This window comes from Polyergus mexicanus, unplaced genomic scaffold (assembly GCF_030449975.1).
Source record: "Polyergus mexicanus isolate NDT 795.1 unplaced genomic scaffold, iyPolMexi1.0 SCAF_23, whole genome shotgun sequence".
Lineage (NCBI taxonomy): Eukaryota > Metazoa > Arthropoda > Insecta > Hymenoptera > Formicidae > Polyergus > Polyergus mexicanus.
In genome coordinates this window covers 4581336-4600063 of record NW_027223343.1, presented here as the reverse complement: position 1 = coordinate 4600063, position 18728 = coordinate 4581336, and the positions used below count along the sequence as shown (strand labels likewise).

The 18728-nt window shown below is 36.9% G+C and overlaps 2 protein-coding genes across 3 annotated transcripts in view; one reads left to right on the top strand and one right to left on the bottom strand.

Annotated features, from left to right (window-relative positions):
• Positions 1 to 18728, top strand: part of M (miniature) — a 148829-nt gene that overhangs the window by 14742 nt on the left and 115359 nt on the right. The gene's annotated exons all lie outside the window — the stretch shown is intronic.
• Positions 1 to 18728, bottom strand: part of Sol1 — a 279883-nt gene that overhangs the window by 178362 nt on the left and 82793 nt on the right. For both annotated transcript variants that reach the window (XM_070312774.1, XM_070312775.1), the window contains exon 4: positions 9538 to 9752. In XM_070312774.1, coding sequence (XP_070168875.1) covers positions 9538 to 9752 — 215 coding nt within the window. The remainder of the gene's footprint in view (positions 1 to 9537; positions 9753 to 18728) is intronic.

Sequence of the window (18728 nt, the reverse complement as noted above, 5' to 3'; positions counted from 1 at the left end):
ATGGAGCCCATCCCCCGCTATCGACCGCCGGAATCGGTCGCTGGCGATACGGCAGGGTTCACGTTCCACGATTGTAGTCTTTTTTTTTTTCGTCGACAATCTTATTTCTACAGAACTCGATTATCACGTGCATTCTCTCTGAGAAAAGTGGCTCTAGATATTCTTGAGGTCTCGATAACGCGCGATAAACTTCCGCGGATATAAAGATTCTACTTTGGGTAAAACGATCTTAAATGTGGAACACGAATGAAATGTTACGAACAAGGGAGAGAACGAAGAGGTAGATCTCTTTAATTGGGTCTTCGATAAATTATGAAATTATCGTATCTATAACTTATATACGTAGTGTAAAATTTAAAATTATTATCGAACGCGAAGTGATTAGCGCATCTTGGTTAAGCACGTTACGTCCTTTCAGTTTTAATCCCTCGGTAGAATTGCCGCGACGTCTTTATTAAGGTGTTTCTCCGCAATATTCTCTGCTTTTGTGGAGTTTTATTTGTTTTTGTTTTCTTTATTTTTCCTCTCAAGATTCTCATCTTTTTCCGCCTTTTCTCAGCGCCTTTGTGTACGCCTTCTCCTTTTACATAATTCCTTTTTTTCTTTACTAAAATTTAATTTTCTTCCGCTCCGTGTTCTTATTTGTCTGCACTAATGGTACCTCGCAATTGAAAAACATCAGGGAATCTACTTCCCCTCATTAATCAGCATTTGTTTTATCTCAAATATTTTCATATCTTTGCTAATGAGATTCTATTTCTCAAGGCATTTCTGCAGGTATATTAAAATAATTTTTTTTTCAGCGTTATGAAGAGATGTAAATAGTATATTCCTTCGTAAATATGGGATAGGGTATGTTTTATTGTCTTGAGGTCTGGGAGAAAGGTGGAGTTCGTTAGTGGGATTGGTATATGTTTGTGATTCAGTCTGCACTGTGCCACGGTGTTTGCGCACATATAATTATTCAGATTCGAAGAGTAAAACGGAATTTGCTTAGAGAGACCGGAACATTTTACTTAGCGAATGTGCGACTTTGGTCCGCGATATTTGCACGTTAAATTTGCGAGGTCAGAGAGAGAAAGAGAGAGAGAGAGCACAAATTAAATCCTAAAAATCATCAAACATAATACGAGTATTAGGAATGTTTGTGCTGCCTCCAGTTTATCGTCCCGTCTATTTTCGAGAGCGCTACCGAATCGTAAACGAAGTGTGACACACGAGACGCGAATTAACGAATTGTTACCGTCGCTATATAACGCGTATTTTCACGGCATGTAACGCGTATTGTATTTTACGCGCGTTAAATCTCTTTCCCATAAGTCATTTCCCGATATACGCGTGTACAAAAAGAAATTGCTTTTTCCCGCGACGGGAGTGGGCTTCTCTTGGAAAAAATAAAGATTCCACAATGGAACAAGTTTCGCGCGAGAGTTCTTTTTGAAAGGGGGTGCGGAGACCGATAATAAATTCGATGTAGAAAGTGCCGACGTGCTGGTTCCCCGCGACGCGGAAGATACGTCTTGCTGCTCTTTCGCTTGTACGCGTTGAAAAATGAGAATCTTCGCAGCGATTCTGTCATCGTTTGCCCTATACGAGTGTGTTTTCATTTTGACGTTGGCAGATTGTTCTCGCGTGCAAAACGCACGCTATACCTTGTGATCGGATTGTTTTGCATTAAAGGAGAATTTAATTAGGAAATATGAATTAGTTGCGAAATAAAAATCTGAATTACGGTTTCTGAATTAAATTTATCATCGGTTTTATAATCGCGCACTAATTGCAATTATATATTTACAAACCTATTCACGAATATATGAAAAATATATGTATAATTAAATACAATAAATAAACGAGAGGAAAATATATGTAATTAAATAATATAAATAAGTAATATCATAAATATGTATTCTCTGTGAGTTAATATATTTTGCATGACAATAAATTAAAATTATCTGATATTTTATCTGTGAAACGTATAATGAAATAAATTTCCGAATATCGAAAAATGATAACTGGGTTTTAACGGAAAAAGTGACATGGAAATTATGCATTTATTTTATTAATCGCTCATATTTTGCAAAATTGATTAATAAACAAAGCATGAGAAAGAGAGAGAGAGAGAGAGAGAGAGAGAGAGAGAGAGAGAGAGAGAGAGAAAGGGAAAGTAAATTATTCTCGACACTCTTTTGTTCAATAAAATGTCAAAATATTTAATAGGTAACAATAGCATTCGCTTAATTATGGACGTTGTATTATTCATTAAAGTAGTTTAAACGCTACTCATTAATTATATCATACATGTATAAATAAGCATTTATGAATTTTATAAATACACACGTTTATATGTGTGCTCTGTGATTGTTAATTAGATTTCTGCGCATTGTTATCATTCGGCAACATGGTAACCGGGTAATTAAGCGATGTGCTTTTTTTATACGATGTCGATTTGATCAGCGTCGCACAATAGTACCGCGTAAGAGGACGAGCATTAATTTGCTTACATAAAGTCGGTCGCATCTGCGCGTAGAGTCGTTAATAGAGGATCTTCCGGTGCTCGGGATCGTTACGTCAGAGGCACCGAGTCGCGTATTATCTTATATAAAATATAAGAAAGCCAATTGTGTGCTCAAACCGGATCCTTCTCTCCCTCTCTATAATTAAAGTTCGTTTTTATCGCGAACAGAGCCCTTTCAAATTGCCGCTTTGCGTGTTGCGACGAAATCTTTAATGACTACTTCGATGTGTCTTAAAATGATAAATATATTTACGGCTAAAAAGGAGCACGCGCGCAAAACGTGCCATGCATATGTTTACATATAGCGTGCTATGAATTGGCCATGGTTAATAAATCATTCCCGTAAATCCGTCTCGTATCCGCGTTGATGAACGAATACGCGCTAACGACGAGTTTTTAATTCGGTGACGGATCACCTACTAATATATCCTCGGGTCAATAAACGCAAACGAACTGATCTCCGTTTTTTCTTCATGGAAAAATAATTTCTTCCTTTCATTTGACTAAACGAAACGCTTTCTGCATTGCACGATGGTACCAATTAATCGCACGCGCACACCTTTACGAGCAATGTAAACGCTAAAGAAAATTCACGGCTTTCTTAAATGCGTTCTATAAGTGCGATAAATAACGACAATTTAGCGCCGTTGTATTAAAGGCCGTTTTTTATTGCGTCTATTATTCTATTTATCATATAAATTGTAATATTTGTGTGCCTCCAGGATAAGAAGGTTCATTCGATATTCCATGTATTTTATGCGCTTCGCGGATCTAATCGCTTTATTTCGCGCTTGTTTATGCAAATCTGAAAGAATCGCGCGTCGACACGATAAACGAGAGAGCTCGGGGGGGTGCGACGAGAATAAGCTGCGCTCTTTTCTCTCTCCCGCGAGAAAGCATCTCTCCGAGCCAATCTTTGCTTCACGCGGATCGGACGCCCGGACGGAATCCGTTCCTCGCAAAAATCTCCCTCACTCCTAAACGGCACGAACGCAACACGGGGATAGGAGGAGGAAGCGGCGTAAGCTCGCCTTGGGATTCTTCTCGAATTTCGTGCTTACAATGTTCGCCGAGGCCCGGGCCCATAGATAGATTTTAATAGGCTTGGTACGCCGGACACGTAGTCACTTTGCGCCGGCAAGCCGCGCCCGTGTAATACGTATCCCCTCGTACATGTCCCGTGGGCGTACCCGCGTGTGTGTGTGTGTGTGTGATGTACAGAGGCGCACGTATACAAACACTTAGCCGTCACTTGGCCGAATACGCTGCTGGTACTGACCAACGCGACCCGCGATCAATCCACAGGGTACAAAGCATATCGAATGTCGTGAAATATTTAGATTTAGAGAGAGAGAGAGAGAAAGAGAGAGTGGGGAGGGAGGGAGGGAAACCATTTGGAAAAATTATTACGCGCGCGTAACACAATTCTTTTTTTTTACGTCAATCATGAGAATTGCGCAATGAATGACAAGCGTGAAATAAGAATAAAGCGGTATCGATTATTCTCGAGCAGCATCAATTACGCGAATGTGCTGGGGAATGTGTGTGTGTGTGTGTATCGAGATCATTTTACAATGTTCGGGTTCTCCTACGGAAGCAGCGCGGCAAATTTTTCTACGTTAGCTACTTTCTTGTCCGATTAATCCTGCAGTTTAATCTTTACTCATCTTGTCACACTTGCTCTTTATCTCTCTTTCTCTCTTCTTAAGTTAATCTTATTACGTAAGTTATTTTCCGCAAGGATGACGTAGACGAAAATCTCTATTATCCGGTTTAATATTAAGAATACAATTTTTGATGAATGGAAGAATTTCATTTAAGGCATCACGAAAATGATTTGTGATTTGTCTTTGCATTCTAATTGCTATCTTAAAAGAATGCAAACACACTTCTTTAAGCAAATTTGTTATCAAAATATTTCCAAGTTAGTGTAGCGGAAAGATGTGTGTGTGTGTGTGTGTGTTAATTATATAAAATAAACATTTATAAAATTAATTATTTAGCATTTCTCATCGACACGTTTATTCGAAGTTCACGTCATTATAATTACACAACTTTCGAATGTTTTCATCTGAAATTAATTTTGTTCGTCGTTGGATCATTCATTCGGAGTCGACCTAGTATCGCGGGTAAACAACATCCGAATAAACCTGTATACGACTGAGATTTTTGCGTTTTTCAAAACTATAGCCGCTTGCGCGAGCGCGTCAATATTTGTTTACGTCGTTACGGCTGATCAAACTTGCGCAACGCTACTGTCCCGTAATTTTCATCGGGATGCGACGAAAATCCAAGCCATGCGATTCGACGCCCATTATTCCCACGCGCGCGCAATTGAATTTCGAAAATTAATTGCATAATGACGTTTGCGATTCATTATCAATCTATCCGCCTCGGTACAAATTAAAGCAATTGGAGCGATTGAGCTCCGGTATGCGATACGCTTGTTTGTTTGCGTTACTGCAATATGGTTTCGGACGATAGCGACCGTTGAAACGAGATACACTGCATTTCGTGTCATGCATTCTTCCCTTCGTGTTTGAGCTCTCGCTGCAGCGTGCATTTCGGGGAAATCTATAACTATAACTTTGCAACGATAATGTTCGCGCGAACGTTTTACGCGGATAATGCATTACTAAAGTTTGTTTTAAAATTACGCCTAGTCGAATCGCTATGCCACATTTAACGGGAAGGAAAACACGGGAAAGAGCAATACTTTAGCTTAGAACTACACAAATTTTCTCTCTCTTTCTTTCATCAAAATATTCGTATACCTTCAATGATACGTCAACTCGTGACATTATTCTGTTAATATTCAAATCTCTCGTGAGATATGTATCTCGCGTAAGCCACATATACTTTAATCTTTGATCCAAACATCACGTGCATTTTGCATATAAGCATCTTTCTCCTTCTCCAAGCGCTTTCATTAAGTTTCTTTACCGTTGGGTATATTCGTTATGATAAAACTCGTAATGACACTCGAAATTGTTTACTGGGGCCGTGAAATGAATAGACATTCCGAGTCAAAGTTTTGTACCTTCTTCTTTCTCTCTCCATTCAGCCTGCTTTCCGTAAGGTAAGATTTACGTTAACTCTCGACTCTCTGAAAAACTTTACGAGTTTTAAGTACTTTTCGCGCGTATCAGATGTCTCGACGGTACGAGCAACTGGAAAATATCCACGGCTGGATAGGAGACTGCATAGAGAGAGATCGCGATAAAGCTTTTAGATCGATGAAATTGCCAAAAATATTATCAAGAATTTTATCAAATTATCAATGGACTTGTAAATGTCGAGAGATGTACAAGTATTTTTCATTTTTTTTTTTTTTTTTTTTGAATTTTATTTTTATCCGCGTGCACGCGATAATATTGCGAATCGAGAGAGGGAGACTAGATTCTCGACAAAAAAATTTTAATAAAGCAATCGAAAATGTTGTATCGTCAAATTTACCAATTATCAAACTCAGCTTGATAGGGTCGCCAAAAAATATCAGAAATTTTATCGAATTAGCAACAAGCTTATAAATACCGAAATGTATCTTCACGGGACTTTAATGACTCGATTGACGTAAGTGAATATTTAATAGCTCCCAAAATAAATTAATAATTAATAGAGATATACAAGAATATCCTTTATTTTATTTTTAAATTAATTTTTATTTCTTCCATGAAGTATTTTATAGTAGATTCTCAACAAAAAGTTTTAATGGAACAACCGGAAATTTTTTATCATCAAATTTATTGATCGCGCGGTGTCTTTCTTAATAAAGACGTTCGCGCTCAGCGAATAACGAAATATGCATTAGCGCGATGCGCTCTAATTGCCGGAAGATATAAAATGGATCCTGATAACGGAATATCGACTAAAGTCGATATCTCGGCGCAGGCCCGGCACTTTTGGAGTAATTAGCCTGGAGTCACCGGTATGAGAACTTGAAAATAGTCTAGACTGAATCTCCCACTTTATAATCAATACCGCGCAAATATAGCCGAAGGACTTTTCGACTTATTTTATATTTCTTCTCTCTTTCCCTCTCTCTTTCTATCCTTTCATTATGGCACGTTTTATCAACGATGATAAGCGCGTTCAAACTCATTAGAATTTTGTCTATAACTTTACTAGATCCGGCAACACGTCTTGAGAGATATCATTATTCTCCTATCATAAGTTTGCGCATCTTTCCGGCAGTTATTGACATCCCTATCTCTACATTTTGTTATTAAACTTTGAAATACATTTTTTTGGAACCAACCAATGTAAAAAAAAATAATACAGTTCTTGTAAAATAACACGGCTTGCAAAATCTTGCTTATCAAACTCGTCTCGTGTTAAACTTCCGATAATTATCTAGGGAAAACAGGAATATCCTTGTTAATTTCTGAGCAGCGCGGGAGCGAAATATTTTTAGCAATCGTGACGAGAGATGCGAGACGCTTCCGCAATTTTCTCATTAATTGGCGGATTTGGGAGCGAGATTGAAACCGTCGGCGAAGAAGCGTAATAAATGATTTAGCTTGCAACGGTGACGTAACCATCGTCTGATCAATTTCACTGTACGTTGCGATATTTTTAACATTAAAAATTAATTATTGCTATTATATACTTTAAGCTGAAAAAAAAAAACATATTAAAGTGACCTGGAAAAAATGATAGCATGCGAGGCGACAACGAGTATGGAAGAATCGAATGTTTTCATATTTTTAGAATTTCTTGCAGAGCAGATTTTTGTGAATGCAAACGTTTTATAATCAGACATTAATTTGATAAATGTCTTTTAAAACTACTACACCATATTTGACGTTTTTTTAATACAAATAATCCCGCATCAATCATGATGCTGCGAATAACTATTGGCATGCGATCATACCATGTTCTTTGTCAATATTGCAACGTAACGTTGAAAACAAACAGATTTTTTTTTTCAGTTATATTTTATTTTTAATCTGATTCAATGGCCGTTACATTGCGAAGATTAACGTTTGAAGATACGAAAGTTTTACGCACTGTAACATACGAGAACGAATTGCAACACGAGTAACGTTCCCGTGCAGTCTTTTATTTACTTGTATTTTTTTATATGATCAAAATAGCGCGGTGTATTAAAAAAATTGCGTTTGAAATTTACATATTTAATTCCTCTAATATATATATATATATATATATATATATATATATATATTTTTTTTTTTTTTTTTTCATTACGTCGAATATCTCTCTGTAATCGAGATAAAAATTTATAAAATTTGTTAATTGTGGAAAAACCTTATTACTTGGTGAAGAATGATGACAAGAAAAATAAAAATAAAAATGCGCAACCAACAACCGCAAAGAAGAGACTAAAAACAGTTTGAACGTGAGACGTGCCGGGAAAAAAGAAGCATGCCTTTTGCCGATAGCATCATTTTTCCCGCTTATACGCCAACGACGTGTTCGCTGGATGATGGATCGAACAAAATGGATTCGTGACGTTTCCCAGGTAGTAGGGATGACGCAAGTGTATTTTTCTTACGTGCGCGATATGTCAAGAGCTTTATATCTCATTTATTTAGTCGCAAATTTTGATAGAACGTCGACAAACTATATAATAACTATTACAGAGAATTGATTATTGGTTAAATTTATAATAATTAAACGGTTGCCTTTGACAATCATATATTACATTGAAAGTTTATACATCTATATATTTGATTATCGGAGGTTCAGGACACGATATACAGAAACTGTCTAGATAATGCCGACCGCAATAAGTTAGCGATTAGTCACTTAGTTTATTACTTTTCGCTTAGATATTTGCCAATCTCATCCGCTATTATCTTACGTCGAGCTAAAATGTCACATAAAGATAGATTGCAAAATAATGATCTACAGTCGATCAAAGATTGGTACTATAAAAACAGATACGCGTAGATTCTGGCGCAGCTTTATCGCGAATAAAGATCTGGCTCTTTTTTTTATTATAGGGAGTACAGGATTTTTCACACGCGGGAAAAAGGGTGGCAGAAACATAAAGGGGATTTTGCAGCCGGTGTGCGCAGAACAAAAAAATAGTACGATTCCGAATTGTAGAGGGAACTCATCCGCGCGCTATGGCAGAATTATGTCACTGTTATTCCTGGCATATGTAAGCCGACTGCATACATGTGAGTAGAATAAAAAGTTCGCGGGACAACATGTGTTTAAAGCATGTGTCGGACAGTTATGTCGCGCGAAACGCTTACTAACGAACCGTCGGCTTATAAATCCGCAAAATTTAAGATCATTCGTACCGATCTAAAAAAAATTTCAGCGACTCTAATCTCGCGAAATCACAAATTATTGCGGAGAAAAGTTTTATGAACCATTTATCATCGCGAATTACGGAAAATTGTTTAGCAATTTCGATGATCTCATTCCTTGAACACGAACTTACGTATCTGTTTGTGTGCATTTGTGCGTGTGTCTACGTTTCGTTACGTTAATTAGCGTCGTTCGAACACGGACACGTTATCAGGCTACTCGTAGCGATCTTCTGATAACTTGGAAATAATTTTCTGATCAAGCGACTTTGAGTTCGAAGCGAACTCGAAAAAGTTTCATAAAACGAGATCCAAAAATTTCTCGATAGAGACGCAGCAACTCAATAAGCGAAGGTTGAATGAGTTCTCTCTCTTCCTCTCTCTTTTTCGAGTCAAACGAGTTTTCCACTTCAGGCGGAGAAACGAAAAGGTTTTCGTTTAAAATGCCACGAGTCTTAATTCAGTTTATTTCTCATTCTAAAACTCTCCTAGAGCGTGTAACGTTTTTGATTCACTGGAAATGTCGATTTCTGACGATACGAATGGTTGAGTATCGCCTCACTTTGAATAGCAAAACATTTTTACCGAAGTCTGTTTCATATATGTATACATGAAATTTCTCGCAATTTTTTGGCGATATATTGTTATAAATAGCTATTATCATATTTTTGTAATAAATTAGAAAATTTATTAATTTGAAAGTTTGAAAGATCAACTTTGTGTCTCGGGATTTTAACTTACGTCTATCGATGAAACGAAATACTCCGGAGAAGCCGGTGGCATTAGACGGTGGACTCTCAGTGTGAAACTCCAGAATAAGCCTCGATCTTGAGCTGTAAAGGACTTGCGGGATATCACGCAGCTCTCCGCAAAGCACGCCAGACCAAGGAGTGTACTCGGAAACGCCCTTGCCTTCCAGATGTAAAAATAGCTTCAAGTAATCACTCCTGGAACAACTAAAAGACGCAAAAATCTTTAGATATATATCATTAGTTCGAACAATGTATAAGGATAAATAAAATGATTTATCGAGCAGGTGCTTTTGACTGCTCGGTAGAAATTGATACGAATTTGTCGCGTCGCGTGAACAAGCGCGCGATCAAATTCGATACAGAGTTTAATGAGATATCCCCGCTAAATTTGCACGCTAATATGTTGAAGATCTTACGTAGTTCGCATAACACGCGCGGAGTAAACTAATTGACTAATTATACTCGGTATGTTGAAATGGAACAGGTGTTCGCAAGTTGCCACTGTACACAGATTACCGCAGTTCACCGTGCTTCGGGAATGTCTGCGATCCTGTGACTTAAAGCGAATACAATGCCGAAATTAGCGCGGCTTATGGCAAAGCCGAGAAGTTCATGCCCAGCGGTTTGCGCCGACTCGCAAAAACAATTGGCCGCTCGTAAATTAATTCGAGAATTCGTAGAAATCCACTCCCTCGGACGAAACTGGTTTCACCCGTTATTGGCTTATCGATGCTTCGACGTGATTAATGTCGAAATTGCTCCCTTAAAGTTTCGCCGTGTATTTTCGCGGTGAGCTCGAGCCTGTTTTACTCGACAAGGGGCGCGAAGCCGCCTTAAATCGAAATTATTTACGGGCATCGGGGGCGACGAGAGTGCGTTAATTACGTCCCGCTACAAGTTCGGTTAGAAATTCATCGAGATATCTTAATGATCCCGTTACGCACTCTATTTATCACAGTCGCGGGACAGACCCTAATTAATCGGGACGATACTCCATCTGTCGCGATATTTTCCGCCCAAAGCTCGCGATAAAAGAAATTAATTTCATGCGTACGGATATCTTCCCGGATGTAAAAAAATTTTTCGCCAACGAATAATTTATCAGTACATACACGCAATTTGTCATCGTTAGCCGACGGGCCATCGTCGGGAAAAGATGTCCCAGGGACAGCCCTGGGGAATAACGGGGCTGCGGGCGAATACGAAACCCGCGGGTGACCGCGCGTATCGACCGCGAGAGGTCCGCCACCGTCCTGGCCTGGTATATTAATTTCGCACCTTAATTTCCCAAACGTATTTCCGTCAACGCCTCGGATCTTACGATTCCCGCACGGCCGCGTAAGATACGAGCGCGTGTCTGCGGCGGTTAACGTTTGACGTCGTTAATCGAAGTAAGGGAAGGGACGAGAGGGAGAGGCGGTCCTCGGTAACATCGCGCCTCTACTGTGTCAGGTAATGAGATAGGGATAGACGGATGTTAGGGTTCGCAATGGCGGTCCTCGCTTGGTCCTTCGACGGGTCCCTGGTGACTAAATTCGCGAAAGCTCCCGTTGCTCCAACGAAGATAGGGGGCGAACACCGGGAGTGAAATTACATACCCTTCTAAAGAGTGTTTGTGCTTGAGTGATGGATGCGCGATGTCTAAGAGAACGGTACATTAACACTGAGACGCGAATCAACAATGCGCTTAACATATTCTCGTGCAATATTCTTTTGGTCAGAGACTAAAAATACTAAAGTAATTTCGCTAGTTATTGTATGCCGGTATCGTAGCATTTCCACCTTTATATAAAACCGCGATGCTCGTTTAATTATACGTGGGTATGGGACGTCAAATAAATTTTCATAATATTGGCGTACCGGTGTATAATACCGGAGTATTACCGCTATTATATTTTTGAACAGTATTAGAACGGAAGTTAATAACGACTTTTTTTTTTATAATATATATATGATTTATTAATATTAATGATGCTATTATATAAAATCAAATATTAAACAAAAAGACTAAAACATAAATATTATAAAGAAATATAAAGAGCGTAAAGTATAGATAAGATTACTTAATTGTATAAAATTGTAATTATATATAAATTCTGGAATTTATATGCGTTATTTCTTATTTGTAATTTCTTCTATAAAACACACGCGTGAATCAAAAATATCTATATACAAATTTGATTAATTTAAGATAATAATTTTCTAAAATATTTTGTATAACAATATGGCATTATTAAAAAAAAATATGTATGTTATAATGGCATTTGTATTAAACGATTTTATTCGATTGAAAAACCCCAAAAAATTTCTGCATATAACCGCTTTTTATATTAATTTCAATTTTTCATATCAACGGAAGAAGGAAGTTTCAACCTCCTAATATTAACTTTACATAGCCCGGAAATTCGCAAAATAAAAGTAGCTCTATAAATCAAGATAGGATACGGAATAATGACAGGAACGATTTAGCAAGAGGGGCGAAACAAATCGGATAGATTCAGATCGAGGGGTGAGAAACCGAGATGTCTATAAAGCTCGATGAATCAAGATTTATGCGAATCTTTTCGTGAGATTCGTATATATATATATACTACGTATGAGTATATCATAATACGCTATGTCGCGTTCTCGAGGGAGATAGAAATATCAACGGTTTGTTTCGCACAGTTTCGAAAAACTCGCTTGTCAAACGGTACACCGAGAAAGGTTGAAGCCATACGTAGAGAGGAGAGAGACCCGTGTAATCCAGGACTACTGCCACTTCAACGTTCGCGTTGCTTTACACCGTTTTGCTGTCGGTTCTCGTGGCGTGACTTTTCCCTCCTCCCCTTCACTCCGCGGTTGGTTGCACCGACTGCCAGCTGCCGCAATTTATTACGGTGGTTCGGGAAACGACTTTCTCACTTTCCGCGCAACTGGTCCAGCGATATTTTCTAAGCTGAGGAGAGAGGAGGGGGAGGAGGGACGCGAAAACGGGAAATCATCATGAACGACCGTGATGGTCGATCGGAGGGAACTCGGCGGAAAAAATAAATCGAACCGCTGATGAATCTGTCGGATCCTTTGGCCACGGTTACGAGTTTTATGAGAGAAAAGCGGATGACGGTGAAATATGACTGATTCTTTTCCGCTTTCCCTCGCCCTCCTCTTACCTATTTTTTTTTTTTCATCGTACGTCAAAAAGTCGAAACGTGGTTGAAATTTTATTATGATCGAAACCTGTATAGTTGTGGTGCCACGCACGCGCGATATTAATGGAGAGAGCTTTCCGTTAATATTAGAATGTACAGCGGCGGGTTTCGCACAGTTACCTCTTCCCCGCCATTGCTTCATTCGTACATACATATATCAAAATGTCGAAATACGGTAAAGCGGAGGAGAAGCGCTTACCTTCGTATATAACGATTTGAGTCGTGGTTTCCACATAATTTCACCGAATATATCAGATGAATAGAAACGTTCGCATCGACTCTTTCGTGCTAGCCGCAAACATGGATATGTATATATAAATAAATGAATGCACGGGGAGTAGAACTGGAAAAATTGAGCAGGGAACTTTACAGACTGCTGTTATACGCGAACGCACCATGATGTGCTATCGATTACCGAAAGAGTGTTCGAAGGTAAACGTATTTCCGAGATAAGACTTGTAAGTTTTTTTATTTTGCGGTATATATTTTATATGTAATTTATTTAGACATATATCAATTATTTAAATACACCGATCTATGCGATCGATGTGACGAACATAGTTTTATCGTTGCTCAGGCAGTAGCGACTGCGGTTAGTGCTCGATATTGGCTTACGTTAAATGTACCAGGGGCTATGTGTTGAAGCTGAAGGATGCAAAGAGAAAGAGTGGGAGAGGGGGGAGTAGAGAGAGAGAGAGAGAGAGAAAGAGAATTTGACATTCATATTACGTATCTGTCATATCACTGAAAAAAAATAAGCTGTTATATAACCAACACGTAACCAACGAGATAACGAATCGAAGTAGGGATTCACATTACTTTAACGATGAAACTGTCGAGAAGTCACTCAAACTCTTGGAATAAGGGTATAAAGTCCGGAATGGTTCGCGGTAGGGGCAAGGATCCTGATTAGCGTGCGACGGTTCAAAAACTTTTACTCTAGAGAGTCTGCGGAAGTCGTCAGTGTAACAGTGAGCGGGAGAAGCTCAAGTTTGGAAAAAAAAAGAAATCCTTTTGTGGGATTGGCCCCATGCCAGACATACCGCATATATTTTCCGATTATTACAAGAGTATTATAGTATTTAATCAATCACTTAATCAAAATATCAACGCTATGGAAAATAATATTTAATAACAAAAGAAGACGCTATTATAATAATTCTCTCTCTCTCTCTCTCTTTCTGTTTCTGATATGATAGTAATGTTAACACTGATAATAATAATAATTATTATCATTATAAATAATTATAATTAATTATATTATTTAATAATAATAATTTGTAATTATAATATTTTAATAATAATAATATTAAAATAGGTAGTTATCAATTTATTAGTAAATCATTTTAATAGCGTGGAATTTTGCGTCATACATTTTTGTACCATCACTACAGCTATTCTGCGATAAAGACAAATTGCAAAAAAACATTAACATTAAATATTACATTTGTTCAGTTCCATTCTTCCAGAAGAGATAGAGGCTCGAACTTAAAGAGCGATCTCTCCGTTCTGATTTAACTGACGTATGAGTAACTTGACAGATCTGAGGTTAATGTACCATTAGGGGCTGACATTTTGCCGATTTCCGGAACTATATTCCGGTATTGACGTCCCAAAGGTTTTCTCGCGGCCGTCGTATATAACGCGCTAACCGTCTCATGATTCTCTTACACCGTCTGATCCAATCACGTCGCGTGATTCAATTCGAAATGCATATACCGGAGCGAGGTTACATATACGTTATATGTCAAGAGTCTTACCCTAAATCTAGCGCCCGCGGCGTTTTACATGTTCAGCCTTATCCTGGCAGTGAGATTAACTAATCGGTCGCGCACAAATACGTATACGTTGTAACTTGTCCTCTCAGTTCCTCCCTCCCCCCTCCCCCCCCTGCCCTCATTCCCTTCTCGGAGAGGCGACTCGAGCTATCAGCATATATGTATATACATCAGAACTTGGTTATCGAAGGGATGTTTTGTTACAAGAAGCATTGGGTTTGTTCATATATGAACGGTTCAATTTCAAGTTTTTTACATGACTCAAGTTACAAACATCAAAAAACGATAGAATTGAAAGAAGTAAGTAACGAATCCAATTGATTAACAATCTCGCGCCTATCTTTTTAACGATAATTAGAATTTCAAGATCACTTGATCGTTTTCATCGAGGTCTGTTTGTAATCTAAGTAACTATATGCTCCGCGCAATCGTTTAATTCTCATTCAGAAAGTTTCTTTTTATATCTTTTATATTAGTAAGTATTTTTTGCGTTGATATATCAATGATAAAAATTTTTTTAAATGTTTACAAAAATTCACGCAAATACACTTTTGACACGTTGTGTAATTTATTTGATATTTGATTTGGTTGTGTGTATTTACACACACACACACACACACACATACGAACTTTATATTCTCTAACTTCTTTAGTTTTAACATTTTGTTGTATTTTTTACAGAGCGAAGGTTTTGAGTAAAGTTGTTATACCTAGAAATATGTATCTGGGGACGCATTAAGTATGTACAACATGCTTTTATCTTTGCTTTTTATCGAGCAAAACTATTATAATGTTATAAAGTTTAAAAAAAAAAAATTAATACGAAGGTAGCACAGAGTAAGAGATATTTTATAGGAAGAAAACCATAAGAGTCGTCGCAACATATTATAAAGTTTCAAGATTTCTTCTTTTTCAACAGGGGAAGAAGAACACGAATACAAAACGAATTATAAACTGTACAGTATCCATCATTCTTAAATGTAACCACTCTTTGCATCTAGGAATAGTTTTCGAACGAAAAGAAATTATTAATGAAAAAACGAATGCGTTAAGACACATTATTTCGTTAAAAATTATGATTTTTTTTTTCGAGTTACACAGATATTTAAAATTAAAAAATAATAAATTGTAAAAATTGAAATAAAAAGAGTACTTCTACTGAGATATATCCATAGTCTCCACTCGTATTTCGTCAAAAGATTTAAGCTGTTCCGCGTTTTTTTTTCACAAAGGATTACTCAAGCATCGCGGCACTCGTAACTTTGTTCGTGTTCAGATCTTTCGTAGCGTTATTTCCGCGCAATTCCGGCTTGTAATTTCCGCAGGCAGCGGCGGCGCGCTTACGTGCAAGTACTCGTCGTATTTTGTGTGATGACTTGAGAATTCGTGGAAAACCTCGGCCTATTACATCCGCACAGGTCAGACCTGATATATCTTTGACGAACACGCGTATTTTATTTCGGGTACTTCTCGTTAGCCGAAAAATTGCGTAGAGCTTCTTCGAGATACGCATCCGCAATTATCGATCCTCCTGTTGAATCCACAGGGAGACATTAATTTTCTTTCTCTTTTTTTCTCTCATCACTTGTGCGATATCCCAGCGACGAGACTGGAATCGTGTATTATTGACTTTAGCAGCTAATAAGAGTAACTCCTCAAATATGTATAATCTTGCTCTTTGTTGTCAATTTTTGCCTTTTGATTTTTGCATTTCCCTCTTGATATTCGTAATTTTGTACGTAAAATTAATAAGTTTATATAATTTTATTTTTGCAAAAGTATAAAATTAATCTTTCTGCTACATACTTCTAATACATGGAGAATATTTTGCAGTATGAATTGCACATAAAAAGTATATTTTCTTGTACAATATTTATTACAAAACTGGAATATAATGACATTGGAATATTTATTACTATAAAAATTGTAAATTATACATTTATTTCATTGTGTTTGTTAACAATTTAAATTATGCATTTGTTTGTGCATTAATAATATTTGATTAATTACAATACTCTTTTGTAAAATATAATACGTATATAATATCATTGAATAAAAATATCGCGTGATTTCTCTTACATTGTATGTTCCATGGTTACAAAAATGTTCGGATTAATTTACATTTCACGGATCGTTTTCATTTTTACATATATCGTAGAGGATACATTCTTAAGTAATATATGCTCTGAATTTTGTGACAATTTTTATATATATTTATACATATGTGTGTACGTATGTATCGCGTTACCGTTGTATAACTAAAAATATAATAGTGCATATGTCCTAGTAGGTGGCAAAAATTAATTCAAACTGTCAAATGTATTTAAAATATATAAAATATTTGCAAATTTAATATTCATAAGGCACACGTTTGATACAAGAAAAATTTAATCGGATAGAGTTCTTGAAAAATACCGAGCTCTTGCTTGAAGATGATTTTATTTTCCCACTTCGAACCCGCTGATTTCTCTCCAGGTTTAGACTATCGACTTTCCTCCCTCGATAAAGCAATCGCGCATTCTTCTTTCCATACGTCTTATTCCTTCTCCCGGTTTTCAGTGTTCCGTGATATCTTACTTATAAAAGCTTATAAAAGCTTATAAAAGCTTTTATCGGCTTAGCGGGATTCTCGCTGGACGTTTCAAAAGAATTCCGATGCCGGCCGATATGACCGATGAGTCGACAATTCCTTGATGCATTTCATTTAAGAAAGAATTTGACGTCATATTTTCACTATTATAAGTAAATGGCCAGCTGCAGAAAGACACAGATATTTCTGGACATATGCGAAACAGATCATTCAAAAAAATTCGATAATAATATACGACGATTCCATATTGCCTATACGACTATTGGTTTTGGCTGACCGAAAATCGAGCTTAACTACTTATCGAACGATTTGACAGCGTAGTGTATAAGTATAATGAAATTGGTAATACAAATCTTTCTATTCTCAATGAGTAGCCTTAATGATCATTTACATGCTCATGTTACACCTCCCATTATCATAATCAGTAGTTTCGTTAAACATAGATGTGACTGGAAACGATATCATTAATATCCCGTGGTATCACGTATCATCATTACGATCCGCGGCAGATGTTGAGGGAAATTCTCTATATTATCTTGATACATCGTGTCGAAACGTATTCGATAAAAAAGACACATTATCTAGTTGATCTTATAATAGTTAAAAATGATCATTATTTTTGTTAAAGTTAATTATGAAAAATCATATCTCTCTCTTCTTTCTCTTTCAAAAACGTGCGACAATATAATACTGCAATAATTTGAAAGAAAACCATTATTATTTTATTAGATAACCTTTTTTATTAATATTTATAATTACTGCATAACTGTATAAATTAGTTTTGTTAAATAATTATTGAAATCAGTTTTCATATTATCATTATATTCATGTTATTGCTACAATATATGATAACATGATAAAATACATTAAAATTCTCTATATTATCTTGATACATCGTGTCGAAACGTATTCGATAAAAAAGACACATTATCTAGTTGATCTTGTAATAGTTAGAAATTATCATTATTTTTGTTAAAGTTAATTATGAAAAATCATATCTCTCTCTTCTTTCTCTTTCAAAAACGTGCGACAATATAATACTGCAATAATTTGAAAGAAAACCATTATTATTTTATTAGATAACCTTTTTTATTAATATTTATAATTACTGCATAACTGTATAAATTAGTTTTGTTAAATAATTATTGAAATCAGTTTTCATATTATCATTATATTCATCGTTATTGCTACAATATATGATAACATGATAAAATACATTAAAATAACCCTTTTTGCAACTTTAATCGCAGATTCTCAAAATTATGAGACGCGATAAAGCAATTTGGAAAAGTCGGAGTGGCATTCAGATTTAAAAAGACTGCGGGAAATGAATATTCTTTCTCTTGCGTTGAAAAACAGTTGTCTCTCGTTGAACTGTGTTATATCATGTTACATCTTGAGACCGGCGTCGTCAAAAATCGATAGCCCCAAGCGCGGTAATCCTCGTTGTTTGTAAAGCGTAAAGCGCAGCAAAGTCCTGTATTGTTTTCCCGAATGGGTGATGGTGTCCGTCCATCGCTCGATCCGCGGATGGCTTACGCGCGAGCCTAGCCGCTCGCGATTGTACTCATCGCGGGTGCGCGACAATGAAGATTTAGGAATGCGAGGTCAGCTAAACAAT